The sequence below is a fragment of the Pongo abelii genome, chromosome 15, assembly GCF_028885655.2.
Source record: "Pongo abelii isolate AG06213 chromosome 15, NHGRI_mPonAbe1-v2.0_pri, whole genome shotgun sequence".
Taxonomy (NCBI): Eukaryota; Metazoa; Chordata; class Mammalia; order Primates; family Hominidae; genus Pongo; species Pongo abelii.
The window spans coordinates 75,256,328-75,278,221 of record NC_072000.2 but is presented as its reverse complement, the minus strand read 5'-3'; the positions used below and the strand labels follow the sequence as shown (position 1 = coordinate 75,278,221).

Genomic DNA, 21,894 nt, shown 5'->3' with positions numbered 1-21,894 from the left:
AGTAAATATTCCACAACCACAAAATGACCTATATTAATAATTCTGTTCCAGAGATGAAACATCAGCTCCAGATACCAGTGTCACTGTGATATTAAAAACATATCAAATCTTTCCTGATAAGAGTCACAAAATAAGATTATTATGTATTTATTTGTATCTATCTTAAAGTTTCTGCAATAGCATATGATAGACAGAGCCATCTTACTGTTTGGCTTATTGCTATATACAAGTGCAGTTAAGGTATACTAAATACAAGTATAGTATTTCTCACAGGACATCATTCATTCAGGAAATATACAATAATAGGGGTTCACTTATAACAACAATTCTAGTTCTGCCCATAAATTCCAAGCTTACTAAATAATTCAATGGTATTTGTAATAAAGATATTATCTGTATTTTCATATCAAAATAATCAAATAAGTTTAGCTGTATACTTTTAAGAGACTTTATTAACTTCCCATAAAAATGTTCAGAAGGTATTATGCAGCTACTTCCCTACTCACGACTTTTCTCCCAAGTTTCAGTTCATTTCCAATGGCATACCATACAATTTCACTAGGATTGTCTATCACCACCCTACCATTCGACACTGGGCCGAGCTCACTGAGTTTGGCATTTGGCCCTCGGCTAGATTTGACTGCAGATAATCTTTAAACTCTTTTAACCACAACACCTATCTTCTAAATGCTTCTGTTCTTGTCTTTCTTATCCCTGTTTATGACATTATTATTCTTCTAGTCAACTAGTTGCAAAAATCTGTCACCTTTTACCTTTTCCATATTTAACCACATTAACCTGAAAGCAGTGGACAAAATTAATTGGACTATGGAGACACTAGAGCCAGAAAATGAATTTAAATGATTTAAGGCACTAAAGGTATAGTGCAAGAATGACAACCAGTAATTTTAATATAGAATCATTAAATGTCATCAAAGGGACTGAGTTACTTGTTATTAGGGATCAAGGAGGAAGGAGCAGAGACTCAAAGATTTTTAGCAGGTATATCACTGCCAAAAGCAAAGATATTGGGAAAGAAAAATTAACCAAGAGATGATTAATTTGCTATTTTTAAAATGTCTGTTAGATATATAGGACTAAAGCTTGCAAAAGAGGTTTGAGATATAAATCTGGACTTAACTCATATACAAAGGCAACAAATAAAGTAATAAAAAAGGATGACTTCACTGGAAAGGAACCGTAAACCGAGAAGATAACCACATAAAATCCTAGAGAATTCTCATAAATTAAGCAGTTGAAAGAACAAAGAGGGATCAACAAAGGAAAAGAGAGTCATCTGAAAAGTGAAAGAAACATGAGGGTGGTACAAAGTCACAGATCAAAAATGAGGAGAATATCAAAATGGAAGAGTATACATAGGTATTAAATGATGTAGCATTCATAAGGCATGGAGACTTAAGAAAAGCAATTTAGCAATCAGAATGATCATTAGCAACCACGAAGACTGTAATTTCAGTACTGCAATGAGGAAAGTATGGATGGGTCTTAAAGAAATAAAGCAGATGACCTAGGTGGCTTACTCCACATGTCTAGCTATAAATGGAGAGAGAAAAAAAGGATGGACAGCTGTTAGTAAAAACAGAACTATGTGAATGGTTTTCCAGCTGTGGGAGAGCTTCTCTTCAAGGAGAACTACAAACCACTGCTCAAGGAAATAAGAGAGGACACAAACAAACGGAAAAACATTCCATGTTCATGGATAGGAAGAATCAATATCATGAAAATGGCCATACTGCCCAAAGTAATTCACAGATTCAATGTAATCCCCATCAAGCTACCAATGACTTTCTTACAGAATTAGAAAAAACTACTTTAAATTTCATATGGAACCAAAAAAGGGCCCACATAGCCAAGACAATCCTAAGCAAAAAGAGCAAAGCTAGAGGCATCACGCTACCTGACTTCAAACTCTACTACAACGCTACAGTAACCAAAACAGCATGGTACTGGTACCAAAACAGATATACAGACCAATGGAACAGAACAGAGGCTTCCGAAATAACACCACACATCTACAACCATCTGATCTTTGACAAACCTGACAAAAATAAGCAATGGGGAAAGGATTCCCTATTTAATGAATGGTGTTGGAAAACCGGCTAGCCATATGCAGAAAACTGAAACTGGACCCCTTCCTTACACCTTATGCAAAAATTAACTCAAGACAGATTAAAGACTTAAATGTAAGACCTAAAACCATAAAAACCCAAGAAGAAAACCTAGGCAATACCATTCAGGATACAGGCATGGGCAAAGACTTCATGACTAAAACACCAAAAGCAATGGCAACAAAAGCCAAAATTGACAAATGGGATCTAATTAAACTAAAGAGCTTCTGTACAGCAAAAGAAACTATTTTCAGAGTGAACAGGCAACCTACAGAATGACAGAAAATTTTTGCAATCTATCCATCTGACATATGGCTCATATCCAGAATCTACAAGGAACTTAAATTTACAAGAAAAAAACAAACAACCCCATCCAAAAGTGGGCAAAGGATATGAACAGACACTTCTCAAAAGACATTTATGTGGCCGACAAACATATGAAGAAAAGCTCATCATCAATGGTCATTAGAGAAATGCAAATCAAAACCACAATGAGATACCATCTCACACCAGTTAGAATGGCAACCATTAAAGTCAGGAAACAACAGATGCTGGAGAGGATGTGGAGAAATAGGAATGCTTTTACACTGTTGGTGGGAGTGTAAACTAGTTCAACCATTGTGGAAGACAGTGTGGCAATTCCTCAAGGATCTAGAACCAGAAATACCATTTGACCTAGCAATTCCATTACTGGGTATATACCCAAAGGATTATAAATCATTCTACTATAAAGACACATGCACACGTATGTTTACTGTGGCACTGTTCACAATAGCAAAGACTTGGAGCCAACACAAATGCCCATCGATGATAGACTGGATGAAGAAAATGTGGCATATACACAACATGGAATACTATGCAGCCATAAAAAAGGATGAGTTCATGTCCTTTGCAGGGACATGGATGAAGCTGGAAACCATCATTCTCAGAAAACTAACACAAGAACAGAAAACCAAACACCGCATGTTCTCACTCACAAGTGGGAGGTGAACAATGAGAACACATGGACACAGGGAGGGGAACATCACACACTGGGGCCTGTCAGGCGGAGGGGGGTAGGGGAGGGCTAGCATTAGGAGAAATACCTAATGTAGATGACGGGTTGATGGGTACAGCTAACCACCATGGCATGTGTATACCTATGTAATAAATCTGCACATTCTGCACATGTATCCCAGAACTTAAAGTACAATAATAATAAAAAAAAATCTACTACTATTAAAAAAAAAAGAATGCAAGTTCTTATTTTAACAAACACAGTTTTCTTTTAGGCCAGGCACAGTGGCTCATGCCTGTAATCCCAGTACTTTGGGAAGCCAAGGCAGGCGGATCACGAGGTCAGGAGTTTGAGACCAGCCTGACCAACATGGTGAAACCCTGTCTCTACTAAAAATACAAAAATTAGCCAGGCATGGTGGCATGCGCCTGTAATCCCAGCTACTCAGGAGGCTGAGGCAGGAGAATCACTTGAACCTGGGAGGCAAAGGTTGCAGTGAGCCAGATAGCATCATTGCACTGCAGCCTGGGTAACAGAGCAAGACTCCATCTCCAAAAAACAAAACAAAACAAATACAGTCTGGATTAAGAAAATGTGGCACATATACACCATGGAATACTATGCAGCCATAAAAAATGATGAGTTCATGTCCTTTGTAGGGACATGGATGAAATTGGAAATCATCATTCTCAGCAAACTATCGCAAGGACAAAAAACCAAACACCGCATGTTCTCACTCATAGATGGGAATTGAACAATGAGAACACATGGACACAGGAAGGGGAACATCACACTCTGGGGACTGTTGTGGGGTGGGGGGAGGGGGGAGGGATAGCATTAGGAGATATACCTAATGCTAAATGACGAGTTAATGGGTGCAGCACACCAGCATGGCACATGTATACGTATGTAACTAACCTGCACATTGTGCACATGTACCCTAAAACTTAAATTAAAAACAAAACAAAACAAAAAATACTTGTTTTTAGGAAGTGCTAATTTACATACAATTATTTTTAAGGTTTATATCCCCCTTTTGCTCTCTACACAATCTTATGTAAACATCTAAGAAAAGTAAGCCTAAAAATAATTATCTTATTATAATTCAGTAATTGCTACAAAATCCTCTGCCTTTTAACACAAATATAATTCCGTAGCATGAAAAGAAGAGATGCTGGTACCTTAAGCAGTGAGTATTGACAGCTGGCTATGACGAGGCAGAACTGGAAGACCCAGATATCTCTGAAGAATCCTTGTATGAGAAGAATAGATCCCAAAAAGGCCACGAGAATAGCCAGGATGACAGCTAACACATTTTCCAGGATCTCACGATTTCTACGGATAGAAAAACTTATGAGTAAGTATATCATAAGTATAAGAAATTAACCAAATGGAAAAAAGGGAAAGGAAGACATAAATATGAAGTTCATAGTATGCCAAGATGTCTTTTTGGTACTGAGTTTGAACAAGGTTTTAAATCACACTGAAAACAAACTAGTTTCATGTGGACACAACATGAATTCTTATATACAAATAAAACATGCTACAGTGAATTGTGGAGTTCCAATAACATAATATAGTTTTAAATTTCTATTTTAAAAATGTTACTCTCCTTAATATCTGCTTTTCTGTTCTATTTGTTGCAAAATAGTTAACCAACTTGGATGGCAAATAAAATACATATACAAAGAATCACATTATGTTTAAAAAACAAAATCTCAAAATAGTTTCTAGAAAATTAAATGTAAAACATTTGTTATATGGCAAAATTGTAACAAAATTCTGGCACTAAGTGATTTCGCTTCCCCCATCTCTCAGTTATCTGAAAGAATCAGAAAACTCACTTACTAGGATTTCTTAAATATGGGCTCTTACATATCTTAAAAATGAAGGTAGTGACAAAGACCTCTATCTGCTTCTATCAAAGTTGTTAAGACAATTCTATATTTATTAAACTGACATTGTAAGAGAAACAGTATGATGCTCGAGATAGATAAATATATATATCAGTGAAGATTATTTTTATGGCATACATACACAAGAATCTATCTCATTACTTCTTGGGAAAATTTTATTCACAAAATCTTATAAAAATACATCCTTTAGTAGTTCCCTAAAATACTTTTAAATCATATTTTTAAAGACTATTAAAAATGAAAAAATGCTCAGCACATCTCATACATACAGAAAGCAGGACACAAAACCATGGGCATAGGAGGATATAAGTTCTGCTATTAAAAAATTAAACATATAGGTTAAAAAACACAATATACCAAAAATGATATTACTAACAATGCTTCTCTCCATGGAAGAATTACAGTTTGCCTCTGTCTTCAAAACTTTGCACATATTTAAATTTTCTACAATAGGTAAGGAATTACTTTTATAATCATAAAAAAACTTAACAAATATATTAACCCAATTCCATATTTATCACAATCAACTGGGCCTAAAAATAAAATTCATAAACATCTTTGTACTATTTCATTTAATGGTTCTACCAGATAAAATGTTCAATAGTATTTCCAAATCAATAAATTACTGGCATTTCCATTTGATTTTAGGTGGTAGTTATGCAATTTCAGATTTGCTAAATCCAAAGACCTCTTTTCAATCCCGGGCCTGCCTGAATAGTGCCTCCCTTGTCATTGAACATGTCTTGTCTTTGGATTTTTAAGGATTTTCAATTTTGATGAGTCCAATGTATCAAATTTTTTTTTAATGATCTTGTTTTTGGTGTCAGAGCTAAGTAATTTTGCCTAATCCAAGTTCATAAAAGTTTTCTCCTGTTTTCTTTTTTTTTTTCTAGAAGTTTTGTTTCAGGTTTCACATTTAAGCCTATGATACATTTTCATAATATGGCACAAGGTAAGGCTACAAGTTCTTTATTTTTGTTTTTGAAATGGGGTCTTGCTATGTTGCCCAGGCTGGCCTCAAACAATCCTCTCACCTCAGCCTCCTGAGCACACACCTCTGCATCCATCTCTATTTTTTTGCATATGGAAATCCAACAGTTCCACCACCATTTGTTGAAAAGGCTATCCTTCCTCCATTTCATTCAGTTGAATATTATTTTGATGCCATCTGGGCCCAGAGTTTTCTTTGTGGGAAAGTTTCTAAACTACAATTTCCACTTATTTAATAGATGTAAGACAATTAAGGTCATGTACTTCTTTCAGAATGAAATTTCATAATTTGTCTTTCAAGAAATTTGTCCATTTGTCCAATGTTGAACTTATTTGCATATAGCTGCTCATATCATTCTCTAATTATCCTTTTAATACCTGGAGAGTCTGTAGTGATAATGATAACTCACATTCTTGATATTGGTAATCTACGTCTTTCCTCTTCTTTTGTTTTTTTCTGATCAGGCTGGCTAAAGGTTTAGCCTTTAGCTATTTGTATCAATTGATACAACTGATGTTCTCAAATTTTTCATTTCCTTGATTTTCTTTATTATTTCTCTGTTTCCTCACTGAATTGTTTTGTTCCTTACTACTACCTTTCTTTTGTTTACTTGGGCGTATGTGCTCTTGTTCTTCTAGTAAGTGGAAGGTGAAGTCACTGATTTGAGACCTTTCTTTTCTAATCTAGGTGTTTAGTGCTATAAATTTTCCTAAGTACTGCAAGTTAGTGGCATTCCCAAAATTCAGATATGGTGTGTTTTCACCTTCATTTAGCCCAAAATACTAATTTCTCTCTTGACATCTTTTCTAATCCATGGGTTATTTAGAAGTGTTTAGTTTCCAAATATCTGGGGATTTTCCAAGGTTCTATTTGTTATTAATTTACCACTTAATTCACTATGTATGATTGGATAGTGGACCTTTTAAAATTTAATAACTCTTGTATTATGGCTCAAAATGTGATTTATCTTAGTAAATGTTCTGTGAGCACTTAGAAAAATGTATATTCGCTTGTTATGGATGCAGTATTCCATAAATGCAACCAATTTAGGTTGGTTGATAATACTGTTCAAGTTCACTACATCCTCACTGATTTTCTAAATAATTATTCTATCAATTATTTAAAAAGAAGTGCTGAAATCACCTATAACTGTGATTTGTCTATTTCTCCACTTCTATTAGCTTTTGCTTTATGAATTCTGAAGCTCTGTTTCAGGTGTACAAACATTTAGGACTGTTAAATCCTGTGGATTAACTGACTCCTTATCACTATGAAATGGGCTTCTTTATCCTTGGTAATATTCTTTGTTCTGAAGTCTACTTTATCTGACTTTAATACAGCCAGTACAATAAGCCTTTTGTTAATGTTAGCATGGTATATCTTTTTCCATCTTTTAACCTATTTGTTTTTATTTTATTTTGGTAGAAACTGAGTCTACATTGCCCAGGCTGCTTTTGAAAACTGGGCCTCAAGAGATCCTCCCACCTCAGACTCAGACTCCCAAAGTGCTGGGAACATAGGCATGAGCCACCACACTGTCCTCTGTTTTCATATTTAAAGTACCTTCCTTGCAGGCAGCTTGGAGTTGAGTGTTGTTCTTTTTTATCTAATCTGCCAATTTCTGACTTTTTCTGACTCTATCATCTTGTCATGTGTTTCCTATTTGTCTCATCTATTCTTTGATCTTTTTCCACCTTATCGATTAACAGTAATTTTTATAATCCATTTTATCTCCTTGACATATTAGCTACAACTCTTTTGTTATCTTAGTGATTACCTTACAGTAGGTTTTGGTAAGAATTTTAAAAAATATGTTTGTAGAGACAGAGTCTCACTAGATTGCCAAGGCTGGCCTCAAATTCCTGGGCTCAAGTGATCCTCCTGCCTCTGCCTCCCAAAGTGCTGGGATTACAGGTATAAGCCACTGCGTCCAGCCTAGGGTTTACAATATACATTTATGACAGTCTACCTTCAAGTGATGATATATCACTTCACATACAAGAAACTTACAATAGTATGCTTTTATTTCTCCCCTCTCTGCCTTCATGCTATTATCATAAATTTTACTTTTACATGTTATAAACTACACAAAGCATTGTTATTTTCATTTAAACAGTTATCTCTTAAAGAGATTTAATTAATAAGAAAAAACATTTTACATTTATCCATATAGTGACTTACCATTTCCATTTATCTTTGTTCCTTTGGGTAGACTTATATTTCCATCTGAGATCACTTTCCTTCTGCCCGAAAGACATCCTCCAACATTTTTTGTAGTGTGGGTCTGCTCATAAAGAATTCTTCCCATTTTTTTCTGATCTGAATATGTCTTTATTTCACTTTGGTTTTTAAAAGGTATTTTTGCTATGTATAGAATTGTAGGTTGACAGGGTTTTTTTCTTTTCAGTACTTTAAAGATGCTCCTCTACTGTCTTTTCACTTCGTTATTTCCAACAATAAAAAGGATGTCTTCCTTATCCTTGCTCCTCTTTTTTTCTTTTGCAATTTTAACAATTTTATCACTGGTTTTGAGCAGTTGTGTGCCTTTGTGTAGTTTTATTCAAGCATTTCATGCTTGAGGTTCACTGGGCTTTCTGAATGTATATTCATAGTTTTCATCAAATTTGGAAAGTTCTCCACCCTTATTTCTTCAAAATCTTTTGTCTCCTTGTTTCCTCTTGTAGTTGTCCCACAGCTTTCTCTCATTTTGTTTTTATACTCTTTTCACTGGGGACAGTGGACTCTTCTGTTTCATTCTGGATAGTTTCCATTATTATGCCTTCAAGTGAGTTCAATAATCTTTTCTTCTACAAGGTGCAATCTACCATTAATCCCATCCAGTATATTTTTCATCTCAGGGATTATAGTTTTCAACTCTGTAAGTTTGATTTGGGACTTTTAAAAGTATCTTCTATGTCCGTAGTTAACTTTTTAAACATAGGGAAAGCAGTTATAACTTTTAATGTCCTTGTCTGCTAATTCTAATATCTATGCAAGCTACAGTTTGGTCTCAACTGATTATTCTTGTTATAGGTTGTTTTCTCACTTCTTTGCACACTTGGTCATCTTTGACTGAATGCTACACATTGTGAATATTAACTTGTTGGGTGCTGGGTATTTCTGGATTTCCATAAATCTTCTTAGACTTTATGTTACTTGGCAACAGTTTGATCTCTTCGGGTCTTGGTTTTATGACTTGTTAGGTGGGTGTGAAGTAGTGCTCCTGCTAGGGGTAATTATTCCCCACTTTTAAAGATCTTTCTGAGTATTCTACACAAGGCACCATAAAATATGAACCATAAACGTCTCCAATCTGGCTGGTAGGGACATGTACTATTCCCAGTGCTGTGTGATTGCCAGGAATTGTTCCTCTGTTCCTTTTCACATGGTTCTTTCCCTGGCCTCAAATAGTTTCCTCACATACAGGAACATACCCATAGTCTGCCAAACAGTCAAGGTGACTCAATGCAGATCTCTAAGGTTCTCTCTCTAAGCAGCTCTCTCCTCTCTGACAGTCTGTCCTATGGGCTCTAACTGCCATAGCCTCCCTGGACTCTCAGTTCTATCTCCTTAACTCAGGAAGTTGGCTGGACTCTACTTCAGTTCTCCTTCCCTGTCTTGCAGCCTAGGAACTCTCTCAAAGCATTAAGCTGGGGCAATTGTAGGGCTCATGTTATTTGTTGTCATCTCTCAGGAATCACTGTCCTTTTTTTCTCATCTCCAATGTCTTGAAAACCACTGTTTCATGTACTTTGTCTATTTTTGGTTGTTTTACATGGGATGATAAATCCAATCCTGTTACTCCGTGTTGACTGGAAGCAGCTGTTGGTCACCAAGTTCATGTTTGCCATTAAGATAGTAGTGTTAAGAAACAGGGAAACAGAAGTTTCCTCTTATAACTGTTATATAGAACTTTGCATCATATTACCTATAACTTAAAGATCATCAACAACTCATATTCTTTGGCTTTTGAGTAGCAGTTGTATGAGTCTCATTGATTAACAAAAATAATTTCTTTGTAAAAGATATTGAAATTGTAACCAAAACATTTTTAATGGATTTAAGATAGTCAATGTTTAGAAACCCATTACCTGAAGTTTTATCTCAAGAGGACAAAACCAGAAAACATTTCCCAACATGATAACCAGGTAAAAACCTCAGTGGGTTATTAAAGACACTTCATCTTAAAAATAAAATCTGCATGTATCATTAATATCACACTATAATCTCACCTATCAAACAGGGCCAAAAGTGTGAGTCTGTCAAAGTTAATGCCAATCCACAGCTGGGGTAGGATCCAAAAGCGATAATAGTGTTTAACCTTTTGGGCAGCTTCTTCTGTTGGGCCGTAAGTAGCTGCCAAGTCAGGGCTTAGATCAATGTCCTGTTGCTCCAACAAATCTGTATCAATGGTCAATAGTCTATTCAATCGAATCTGTGGGAGAGAGAGCTAAAAGAAAGTTAGCATTGAAAGGCTTAAAATATCTTCAATATTTATTTAATATGTTTATTCAAAATAAAATATCTTCATAATTCAACAGTTACTCAATTAGCTTATCAGTTATCTAAGCCCTTTAATTTTCTTCTCTAATACACTCTTTTTTTTTTTTGAGACAGAGTCTTGTCTGAAGTATAGTGGCGCAATCTCGGCTCACTGCAACCTCCGCCTCCCCGGTTCAAGCAATTCTCTGCCTCAGCCTCCCAAGCAGCTGGGATTACAGGCACCTGCCACCATGCCCGGCTAATTTTTTTTCTATTTTCTGTAGAGACGGGATTTTACCATCTTGGCCAGGCTGGTCTTGAACTTCTGACCTCGTGATCCACACCTCGGCCTCTCAAAGTGCTGGGATTACAGGCATGAGCCACCGCGCCCAGCCTACTCTTTATGAATATGTTATGATTACCAGAAACTATAGAAGGTGACAATAGGAAGTGAACTAAAACAAAGTTAATTAATCAATAAACCTTTTGTAAATAATTGACTAGAAAAGTGTTTAAAATCTTAAGATTTTTCTCAGGGAATGCTTAAGAAAAAATCTTAAGATTTTATAACTGTACAGCTAGCGAATCTATTAAAACCACTTACTGTGAATCATTAGTGGCTTCTCTTCTCCCTGTCACATTTATAGTCTTTTCTCCTTAAGCTTTGAACCTCATTATCAGTGTTAAATCTGAGCTCCACTGCATTGGATCTGATGGCAGCAACTCTCATTTCTTCCCATAGTCTCTTATCATTGTTGTTACTATATTTCCAAATCCCTCACCCCTGTTTGTTTGTTTGTTTTGGCAAGCTGCTCACCTGTGGCTATACAAATTACTATACTACATTTAACTTCAACTCATCCATCCATCAGTTTACCAGTTTTCTTTTCCTCAGAAAGCATCAAAAGTTGACTGTATTTGGCACAGTACTAGGCAGCATTTTGCTATCTCAAGGTTCCCATACCATTTAAAAGTAGAAAACAATAAAACAATCATCTTCCCATGTTTGCTTTCCTATGCAGTTTCCAGGAATACACTATAGCCAAAAAGTAGGGAGGGTTTTTACTTTTCAAACACATATCTGGGTATAGTTGAGAAAATTTACTTCCTATATATAACACAGCCATTTCTATCTCTAAGCATTGACGAACACTTTCCAAAATACTTTTAAAAATACTCTATCCCAGGGTTTCTTAACCTTGTACTTTTGCTTCTTATCAAAGGACTTAGAAAAAGAGAGCCACTGGAGGACAGCAAAGTGATTTTGCCATAGTTTTCAAAAAATTTTTGTGTAACTTCATCGATTTTTATGGCTTTTATCGCTATCTATATAAATACGTATTTCAGATTTAATCTGAAAATTTATCATGTTGTAAAAATAAAGAAAAACCTACCACATCATGTGGATAAAATCGAACTGAGGTAGAACTGGATACATGAGAATCTGTGTCACTAAAATAAAATAAAAAAATATGGAACAAACAGTTCGTCAAACAGAAAGAAAAATATATCCTTTAACATTCAGATGAGATTCACGCATCTTCACTTTTCCATGTTAACTTCAAAATGCAAAATAGCATTTTCCTAGAGTTGTGATAAGAGCATAGACTCTGGGTCAGTGACTACATTCAAATCTCTTCCACTGAATGAGATCTTGGACAAGTTACCTACCCTCTTCATACTTTCGTTTCCTCTTCAGTAACATATGACAATAGTATCTGTATCACAAGGTTCTTGTGAAAGTGTTTAAATGAGATAATGCAAAGAAAGCAATAAACATATTGCCAGGGACCAGTAAAGACACAATAAACTTAAGCTATAATGTAATAACCTACAACGTAATTCAGTTTCCACAGTTCAGTCATGTTTGGATTTCAAAAGTTGAGGCTTTACCACATTTATGGTGTAAGGAACTGTTCTCTTGAACTACATTAAACATGGTAACAGCATTTCTATCCCTCCCTCCTCCTACTGTTTCCGTTGTTACAGAATCAGGGTAAAAGTCCAATTTAATAATTTTTTGATAGGGTGAATTCTGAAACTAGACCAAAGGAGCTTAAAGAGCATAGTTATCTATATGTTCTACTTTTTCAGCATGTAAGAGCTAAATGACTGCAAGATTTTATTGCTTTAAGTGGTCCCTCAAAACAAAAAAATAAGTAAACAGCCCACAGATGTCTAACATTTAAATAGATGTGATCTATCATTAAACAGAAGTCCTAAAATAAGAATCAGTAACTCTTGAGGGGAAAGAAAGCTAATTAATCAACAAAAGGCTTCAAAGTACAATTTGAATAAATAAGCAATAAGATCAAAATTTTAGAAAACAAAAATGTTAACACCTTCTAAAAATATAATTGATGTTATGTGATCAAGATTTCTAATTTATTTGCTCTTCTCCTGACTTCATTATCTTACAAATTCCTTCAGATGGGGGGAAAAAAAGAAGCTAAAAGTAACATATGAGACATATTTTAAGAAATTCTTCCTTAAAGCCAGTAAAAGAAATTTTAAACAAAATGAAAGTTTATTATTTAAAAAGGTACTTGACCAAACACTTAGAAGGAAATAAAATTTTAAAATTACATAAAGAAAGAGAACTGAAAGGTTTGAACTTAGTTATGTAAGAACTTACATGAAGAGTAAGTCCTGATTAGCTTTTATACATTATACAATATATAGAGAACATGAAATTTACAATTGAATTTGACACTGTGGGAAAACACTGTGCCACTGTAAGATCTTCGGGATATCTTGATTTAGTTTTTAAAACACAGAATAGCTTTTGTTTTAAAAACAATACTTTCTTTTTTCCATAGCAAAAAAAATTCTACCTTAAGTTTTTAGAAACAAATGCACTATGACAAATTATTAGAGTAAATATAAAGATGTTTTCAAAATAACTTTTATATCTGACCTGGTGACTACAGTTAACAATGTACTGTATACTTGAAAATCACTAAGAGAGTAGATTTAAGTGTCCTCACCACAAACAAGATTATAAGTATGTGAGGTAATACACGTTAATTTTAGCTCAATGTAGCCAATGTATACGATATTTCAAAACATCAGGTTGTATGCCATAAATATTTATAATTTTTATTTGTCAATTAACAACATTAAACAAATTATAAAAAACAAAAAAATTAACTTTTATAGTTCTAGGCTTAAAAACATTAAACATGGCAAACATATGAAAGTACACACACTCCTAATATGACTTCACACATACCAGATATTGGATGCTCTTCTTGCTGCTGGTTCAAAATTCACAAGTGACATATCACAGCCACCAGTCTCATACAGCGTAGAAGAGAACTTACCTAGCAAATAAATGATTATTTTAAAAAGCCATTAGAATACTCAGAATTTTTCCTTCATGATATACTAAATTTCATAAGTTTTTACATATTAAGAAAATACACCATAAACTTTTTTAAAAATATTTTTAAAACAATGATCTGCATGTAATTCAGCATGATGTGAGCTGAAAAGGAACATTGGACAGTAGGGTAAAACATCAACATACATAATCAGGTATTAAAAGGAAGGGACTTCAGTCAGCTTTGCAATACCAATCTCTTTTTTCTTTTTCCCACAGCACATTCTCTATTCAGGTGATCATATGAATGAATTTAATGTTTAATAATCACCTGACAATTACTTGCAGGGGGTGAGTAGCCAATTGCAAAGCTTCTTAAGTTTGAGATAGCTCAAACTACAAGCCCACAAAATCATGTGACTGCATTCTGAGCTGTGTTTCTTAAGAAGAAAAGTGTCCAAGTGTATCTAAGAAAGGTCAGTGAATTGAAAGAGCTAGTATTGTTGGTGATAATTAAATTATATTATTTAATGAACACTATTTGTTGTATGTTTCTACCACAAAAGCGCTATGAAAAATTTAGAAACAGCAATTGCTACAGCCAAATATCACTATGAAACTGATAAAAGGTTTAGAAATCATATTGGTTGCAAATGTTGCAAATGAATATAGATTTTTTAAATTCTCTTAAGATGAACTTTATAATATAAAATGATTTCTGATAATGAAATTTTAAAACTCTACATACTGCCTGAGATGTATTCTTCCCCTTTGAGGATCTATGGTAGCCATATCAGTGATGAAAAGGGAGCATAAATTAATTAATATAAATTTCCACGAAGGCAATGAAACAAGGTATACAACTCTGTAACCATTTGGTCTAGTCCAGGGTGCTTTTTGAGCATTTATGAGGTTTTTATTTTATTAGCTGAAATTAAAGAGGTTAAAAACAGGAATCTTCTTTTTTTTTGAGACGGAGTCTCACTCTGTCACCCAGGCTGGAGTGCAGTGGCGCAATCTCGGCTCACTGCAAGCTCCGCCTCCCAGGTTCACACCATTCTCCTGCCTCAGCCTCCAGAGTAGCTGGGACTACAGGCGCCCGCCACCACGCCCGGCTAATTTTTCATATTTTTAGTAGAGACAGGTTTTCACCGTGTTAGCCAGGATGGTCTTGATCTCTTGACCTCGTGATCCACCTGCCTCAGCCTCCCAAAGTACTAGGATTACAGGCGTGAGCCACCGTGCCCGGCCAAAATAGGAATCTTAAAGGTCAATGTTGACTTGATGGTAAGGCTAAACGTCAGATTTTCCCATGCCTACAATGCAGAGTGTGCAATAAGGGTTTTTTATTTAAGTGAAATACTTGAAAAAATGCTAATAAAAGGACTCCATAATGTACTAATACGACTAAGAGTTTACAGAACATCTCAAGCATTACTTCATTCTTTAAAACGACTAGAACCAGGAAAAAAATAACAATTTGAATTATTTGAGTACATTCTATGGATCATAAAAGTTGTGGTGTTTTCTGTAGCCACATTTTTTTTTCTGTAGAATAATATACTCCTGACATAAGTCAGGGAAAAAAAGGTTTTCTGTGAAATGCTCAGTTCATTTGCTGTCTTTTTTCAAGGTTATTCAGCATGTAAATTATTTAAGACACTCCCCACCCCCATCTTTTAGTCATAAGTCATTCATCCTTAGCACCTCTAACAGAAACGGGATTAATGAGCTAAAATGAAATGATACAAGCCATCAACTTGGCTACTTCATAGATGTATCACTGAAAGTTTTTTTAAAGCGGTAGGGTGAATTACATAAGTTGCTACTGAAAAAAAAATTAAAAATACTGGCTCACTTAAAAAAATTTTAATGGTAGTTTTTAATGCTCTGTTCTGTATTCATTTATTGGATAATCAATGATTAGTGGTGCTATAATAATTAAACTTACATTAAGAGAAAAAAGAAATATCTGCCCAAAATCATGGATTACATAAATGCAGAATTATTATTAACTACATTAAATGACTAAATCATAGATTAACAAAGAGCAAAGAGGGCTTGGTTACTGCACGTGAAACTCAGTAAGAACAGAATGCATAAATGTATTGTCATAACATAATTTATACATATTTTAGAAATAAGTTAATTCTGTATTCAATAGAACTTAAATTGTTGCAGTATTTCTCAGCATTTAAGCTTTCCAAAGGATTTTTATTAATATATAAGTTCTGTTCTTGGTATATTAAAAATAATATGTATCTGTAACAAAATCAACTAAAGATATTATCTTTGTAATTTTCAAATGAAACAGTAAAAGAATATGATGTCATTATACTACCATGTTGTCTTTTACGTATAAATATCTAATATTAAATTTATATAGAAATAGTTGCATTTTAAATAAACATAAAGAATGCAAAAAAAAAAAGCTTTCCTAGACAGACAGTTGGAAAAATTGAGTAGTTCTATTACTACCTAAATTTACAATTCTGAATGATTCTATTCAAATTACTAACAAGTAATAAAATCTAAAAATGTAAGCAGAAGCATAAATATGTCTAAAAGGAAGGCTATGATTTTAACAGAAGTACATGACTTCAACAATGCTTTTCTTTTTTTCCTTAAGAGGCTTTTCTCTATTAAATTTCAGAAGCATGTTTAGGTTCTTAAAAATACACACAGCACTTGTCAGAACAAACTAACATTGTAATAAGGCCTCATGGTGTAGTCCCAACTTCACTCCAAAAGAACAAGTCTACGTACTTTAGAAGTACCAAATTTTACTCTGAAGATAAACACATCAGAAAAAAAATTACTAAATGTAATTTAATGTGCTAATGTAACCTACTGAAGGCAGCTTAAAAAATAACCAACCAGAAATACATATATATTACTATTGGTTTATAAAGATTATGTTAAATTTGTACAAGTTTTCTTGGCATACACAGCAATTTTACTATTTCTTTTGAGATTAAAACCATCATATTTAAACTTTAGATCTGAAGTAAAACATGCCGTTACAATACCCCTATTTTAATATTATTCTGCATTAAGAAAAATACTTCAATACTATTTTTTTCTAATACACAGAGTAGAAAGCAGAGAAAGAAATGTGTCCTTCTCACATGAATTTGGATTATAAACTAAGCCATCTCATCATGATTCAACTGTGACCAATTAATTATACCTGACAGAATGCCTCTGTCATGACTTAAGGAGAAAAAAAATCAGTTTCTAACAAAATAAACAAGATTAGAAACTGGAATTTCAGACTTGTAAAAATTATACTGGCCAAGGGACTGCATCTCTAAAGACACATACACAAAAAGCTGATATGCCAGGCGCAGTGGCTCATGCCAGTAATCCCAGCATTTTGGGAGGCAAAGTGGGAGGATTGCTTGAGCCCAGGAGTTCAAGACAAGCCCAGGCAACATAGTGAGACCTCATCTCTACACACACACACACACACACACACACACACACACACACAGACACACACAGACACACACACGTACTAGCTGGGTGTGGTGGCATGTGCCCATGGGCCAGCTACTTGGGAGGTTGAGGTGGGAGGATCACTTAAACCTAGGAGGTTGAGGCTGCAGTGAACTGTGTTCATGCCACCGCCCTCCAGCCTGGGCAAGAGAGTGAGACCCTGTCTCAAAAAAAAAAAAAAAAAGTTAAGATACATAGTATTTCTTAGCAGTCTTATTGAATACTCAATAGCCACTGTTATTGTTCATAAAATCTGTTAATTACACACAACCATTCTTTTGAAGTAATATTTCAAAGTAACAACTATAGGTCAATAAATAAGTGATGAGCAACAGGAAGATGAGTAAAACTGGATACTGACTTAACACCAAGGATACCTGAAGCATTTGCCTAGAGCCATGAATGGTGCAACAGGCAAATTCTGATAAACATTCACTGATAAAAGACATGGGAAATTAATGGGATTCTCTAACTTATCCTATCAGTAAAAATCCTCACCATACAAAACAAAGTTCAGTACATCAAGAATTTTAAGAATAGTACTCACCTAAGAAACTCCAATCGCATTCCTTTTTTTTTTTTTTTTTTTTTTTTGAGACAGAGACTCACTCTGTCACCCAGGCTGGAGTGCAATGGCACAATCATAGCTCACTGCAATCTCAAACTCCTAGGTTCCAGCGATCCTCCCGCCTCAGCTTCCTGAGTAGCTGGGGCTGCAGGCACATGCCACAGTGCCTGGCTTACTTTTTAAAACTTTTTTGTAGAGATGGGGGTCTCGCTATGCTGCCCAGGCTGGTCTCGAATTCCTGGGCTTTAGTGATACCTCCTGCCTCAGCTTCCCAACGTGCTGGAATTACAGGTGTTAGCCACCGCGCCCAGCCTGTTGCATTCTTGACATCACTCATTTTTCTAAAGATACCTATATGTATCTTGGAAGAGGAGGTGGTTACTAGAACAACAAATCATCCATAGGGTTTTTCTAATCTTCCAAGTATCAACAACAAAAGAGGTCTCTTAAATTTCTTGGATAATTTTCTTTAACCACCTACCTCCCCAACCTTCCCTTCATTCTGTGTCCTCCAAGCCTGATGCACTGTCTACACTGACTTCTCTTTTTTTTAGTATTACTCATAGGGCAGAGAGGGGCTATAAGAACAAAGAGAGATGTATGGGCAGTAAATGTATAAAGTGAGTTTTTAAAAGACATTTGGGGGACCATATACATTCTATATGACTGAAGTACTCAATAATAGAAATGTTATTCAAGAAATAATCTGATGGAGACAGCATTGTGTTCATAATGCAATCTCAATGAATATATTATACTTTTAAAGAGAAAGCCTTTAAGATCAATTCTAATTTCTTGGATAGCACCCCCCTTATAATCATAAGTGGTGACTCAGTTTTTACCCACACAGAAATTACTCACTATATTGCTGCTTACTGGTTAATGCAGCGGTCCCCAACCTTTCTGGCATAAGGGACCAGTTTCATGGAAGATAATTTTCCTATGGATCCAGGGGATTGGAGGACGGTTTCAGGATGAAACTGTTCCACCTCAGATCATCAGGCATTGGATTCTCATAAGGAGTGGGCAACCTGGATCCCTCGCATGTGCAGTTTACAATAGGGTTCATGCTCCTATGAAAATTGAATGCTGCCACTGACCTGACAGGAAGCGGAGCTCAGGCAGAAATGCTCGCTCCCCACACCCTGCTCACCTCCTGCTGTGCAGCCTGGTTCCTAACAGGCCACAGATCCATGCCAGTCCATGGCCTGGGGGTTGGGGACCCCTGGGTTAATGGACTTGTTTCTCCCTAGATTAAGGGAGAAATAAAGGGGTCAGAAAACTTTTCCTATGAAGGGCCAGATAATACATACTTTAGGCTTCATGGGCCAGATAATCTCTGTTGCAACAATTCAAGTCTACAACTGTAACATGAAAGCAGGCACAGACAACACAGAACATAAACACAAATTTTATTTATTTACAAAAACAGGTAGGTATAGAGCTGGACTTAGCCCACAGGCGGTGGTTTACCAACACCTGTCCTAGACCAAGAATCTTAGGCTCCAAAAACAACTTTAATCCTCATGATACAATGGAAATCAGGTCACTATGTCCTTGTAACTTCAAGTTTCAATATTTAGAACAAGTCTTTTTTCTTAGTATGTGCAATGCTGTTCTAGCTTTTTAAATCAGAAGCATAAGGAAAAGAGTAGGTATAAGAAGAAAGTCTGGTTTAGAAGACAGCTTTGGGGACTGGTAAGGAAAGACAGATATCTCTATTGCTTGGCAACTATAAGAGAGATTTACATACTGATATATTTTACTGACATGGCTATCTGATTATCTAGATCTGAGTTAATAAAACATGCCTTAATTAATTGTTAAAACCTCCACTCCTGCTTGCTAATCCCCAAATCAGCTGAACTTTCCAAAAGTGAATGTACAAGTTCATATTTTGCTGTGATTTCATTATCCACTCACATTTTATTTCAAAGACAAGTTCTTCTTACTTGGGTAAAATAATCTATAATAACGATATTGGTGACATTAAGACTGGTCAGGTAAACAAACAGACAAGCCACAGAATGGGAGAAAGTATTTGTAATTTGTATCTGACAAATAAGTTGTATTTAAAATATCAAAAGAACTCATACCTCAACAGTTAGAAGACCAACAACCCAGGCTGGGCGCAGTGGCTCATGCCCGTAATCCCAGCACTTTGGGGGGCCGAGGTGGGCAGATCACCTGAGGTCAGGAGTTCGAGACCAGACTGACCAACATGGCAAAACTCCGTCTCTACTAAAAATACAAAAATAAAAAAATAGCTGGGCACGGTGGCACGCGCCTATAATCCCAGCTACTTGGGAGGCTGAGGTAGGAGAATCGCTTGAACCCAGGAGGCAGAGGTTGCAGTGAGCCGAGATTGCACCACTGCACTCCAGGTTGGACAACAAGAGTGAGACTCTGTCTCAAAAAAAAAAAAAAAAAAAGAAGAAGAAGAAGAAGACCAACAACCCAATTTTTAAAATGAGTAAATTTCTGGACACACTTCACAAAAGAAGATATATATGTATGTGGCCAATAAGCACATCAAAAGATGCTTACTATCTTTAGTCATAAGAGAAATTTAAATTTAAATCACAATGAGTTACCATTCTATACCCATTATGTCTGCAATTCCAAAGGCCAACGAAAGCAAATGTTGGCAAGAAAGGGAACTACTGGAACTTGGTGGTGGGGATGTAGAACTCTTTTCAAAAAGACAGTTTAGAAATTTTATTCACGACAGCCAAAAACAGGAAACAATACAACCATCGCCAGGTGAACAGATAAGCAATACACAGCCTGCTCATACAATGGAATTCTCAGCAGTAAGAAAGAACAAACTACTCACACATGCAAGCAGTATGATGAATCTCAAAAAGCATTACACTACGGGAAAAGTATATACAAAAGGCTGTATACTATATGACTCCATTTATATCAACTGCTAGAAGAGGGAAATCATGATGATAGAAAGCAGATTAGTGGTTGTCTATGACCAGAGGCAGCAGTGAGATGGACTGCAACAAGGCACAGAGAATTTTTTGAAAGTGACAGAAACACTCGCATCTTGATTAAGGTATCTGACAGGTATACACATCTGTTAAAACTCCTTGAATTGTATACATTTAACAGATGCCATTTATTGTACCTAAATTATATATCCATAAAATTGATGAAGAAACAAGAAAATAAAGACTCACCAGGTTAGAGTCTGATGAGCATGTAACAGCAAACAGTCAGCGAAATTCCTACCAGATACTAAGATTTGGGGGAATTACACTGGTATTTGCCGTTCTGTTTCATGGTTTCATTTAAAAATTATTACTCATCGGAAAATTAAAAAGTAGTATATAAAAAGAAAGTTCCTCACTACCCAAAGATAGCCTCTGCCAAGAATATTTTCTGTGCTCCTCTGAACAGAATCTTCCCCTCACTGTTTCTGCTGGGCTTTTGTCCACACAGTTAGAGACATTTCTCAGCCTCTCCCACGGCGAGAAGCTGTCACATAATTATGTATGGCCAATGAAAGGTGGGAGAAAATGAAAGGCATGTTTTCCAAATCTGAATCACGAAGATAAAGGCTAGATGTCCTTGACCTTTTCTCCTCATTCCTGTTTGCTAGAAAATGTCAACAACTACAGCAGGCACTTTGGACAAGCCAAGAAAGCCACATGTGAAAGATAACATCATTCATCCATCATGACAGAAATAGATACCATTAGACTCCCAATGGTTGTCATGAGAGAAATAGAAACTTCTCTTTCATTTCAATGATTTTGGGAGGGTCTCTCCTTGAAAGAAGCTAGCATATATTCCAACTAATGCATATACTAACCAGCTTTAATTTAGAATCTTAAGAATGATTAATGTTAGAAAGCAGATAATCTAGTTTGGTGATTCAATGAATTCTTTACAACATACTAGCAAGATACAAATTAAATATCTCAACCTGTCCCTGTAAGTTTCTGTAAAATTCCTAGAGCTGTTCAGGTATCCAAAACTA

The 21,894-nt window shown here is 35.5% G+C and overlaps 1 protein-coding gene across 13 annotated transcripts in view; it reads right to left on the bottom strand.

Annotated features, from left to right (window-relative positions):
* The window catches only part of PCNX1 (pecanex 1), a 196,746-nt gene that overhangs the window by 84,247 nt on the left and 90,605 nt on the right, over positions 1–21,894 (bottom strand). For 7 of the 13 annotated variants that reach the window (XM_054530275.2, XM_054530276.2, XM_063715608.1 and 4 more), the window contains 4 exons: positions 13,748–13,838; positions 11,910–11,967; positions 10,266–10,483; positions 4,308–4,461 (listed from right to left, as the gene is read on the bottom strand). In XM_054530275.2, coding sequence (XP_054386250.2) covers positions 4,308–4,461; positions 10,266–10,483; positions 11,910–11,967; positions 13,748–13,838 — 521 coding nt within the window. The remainder of the gene's footprint in view (positions 1–4,307; positions 4,462–10,265; positions 10,484–11,909; positions 11,968–13,747; positions 13,839–21,894) is intronic. The other 6 variants (XM_054530277.2, XM_063715609.1, XM_024231661.3 and 3 more) reach the window with 3 other exon arrangements.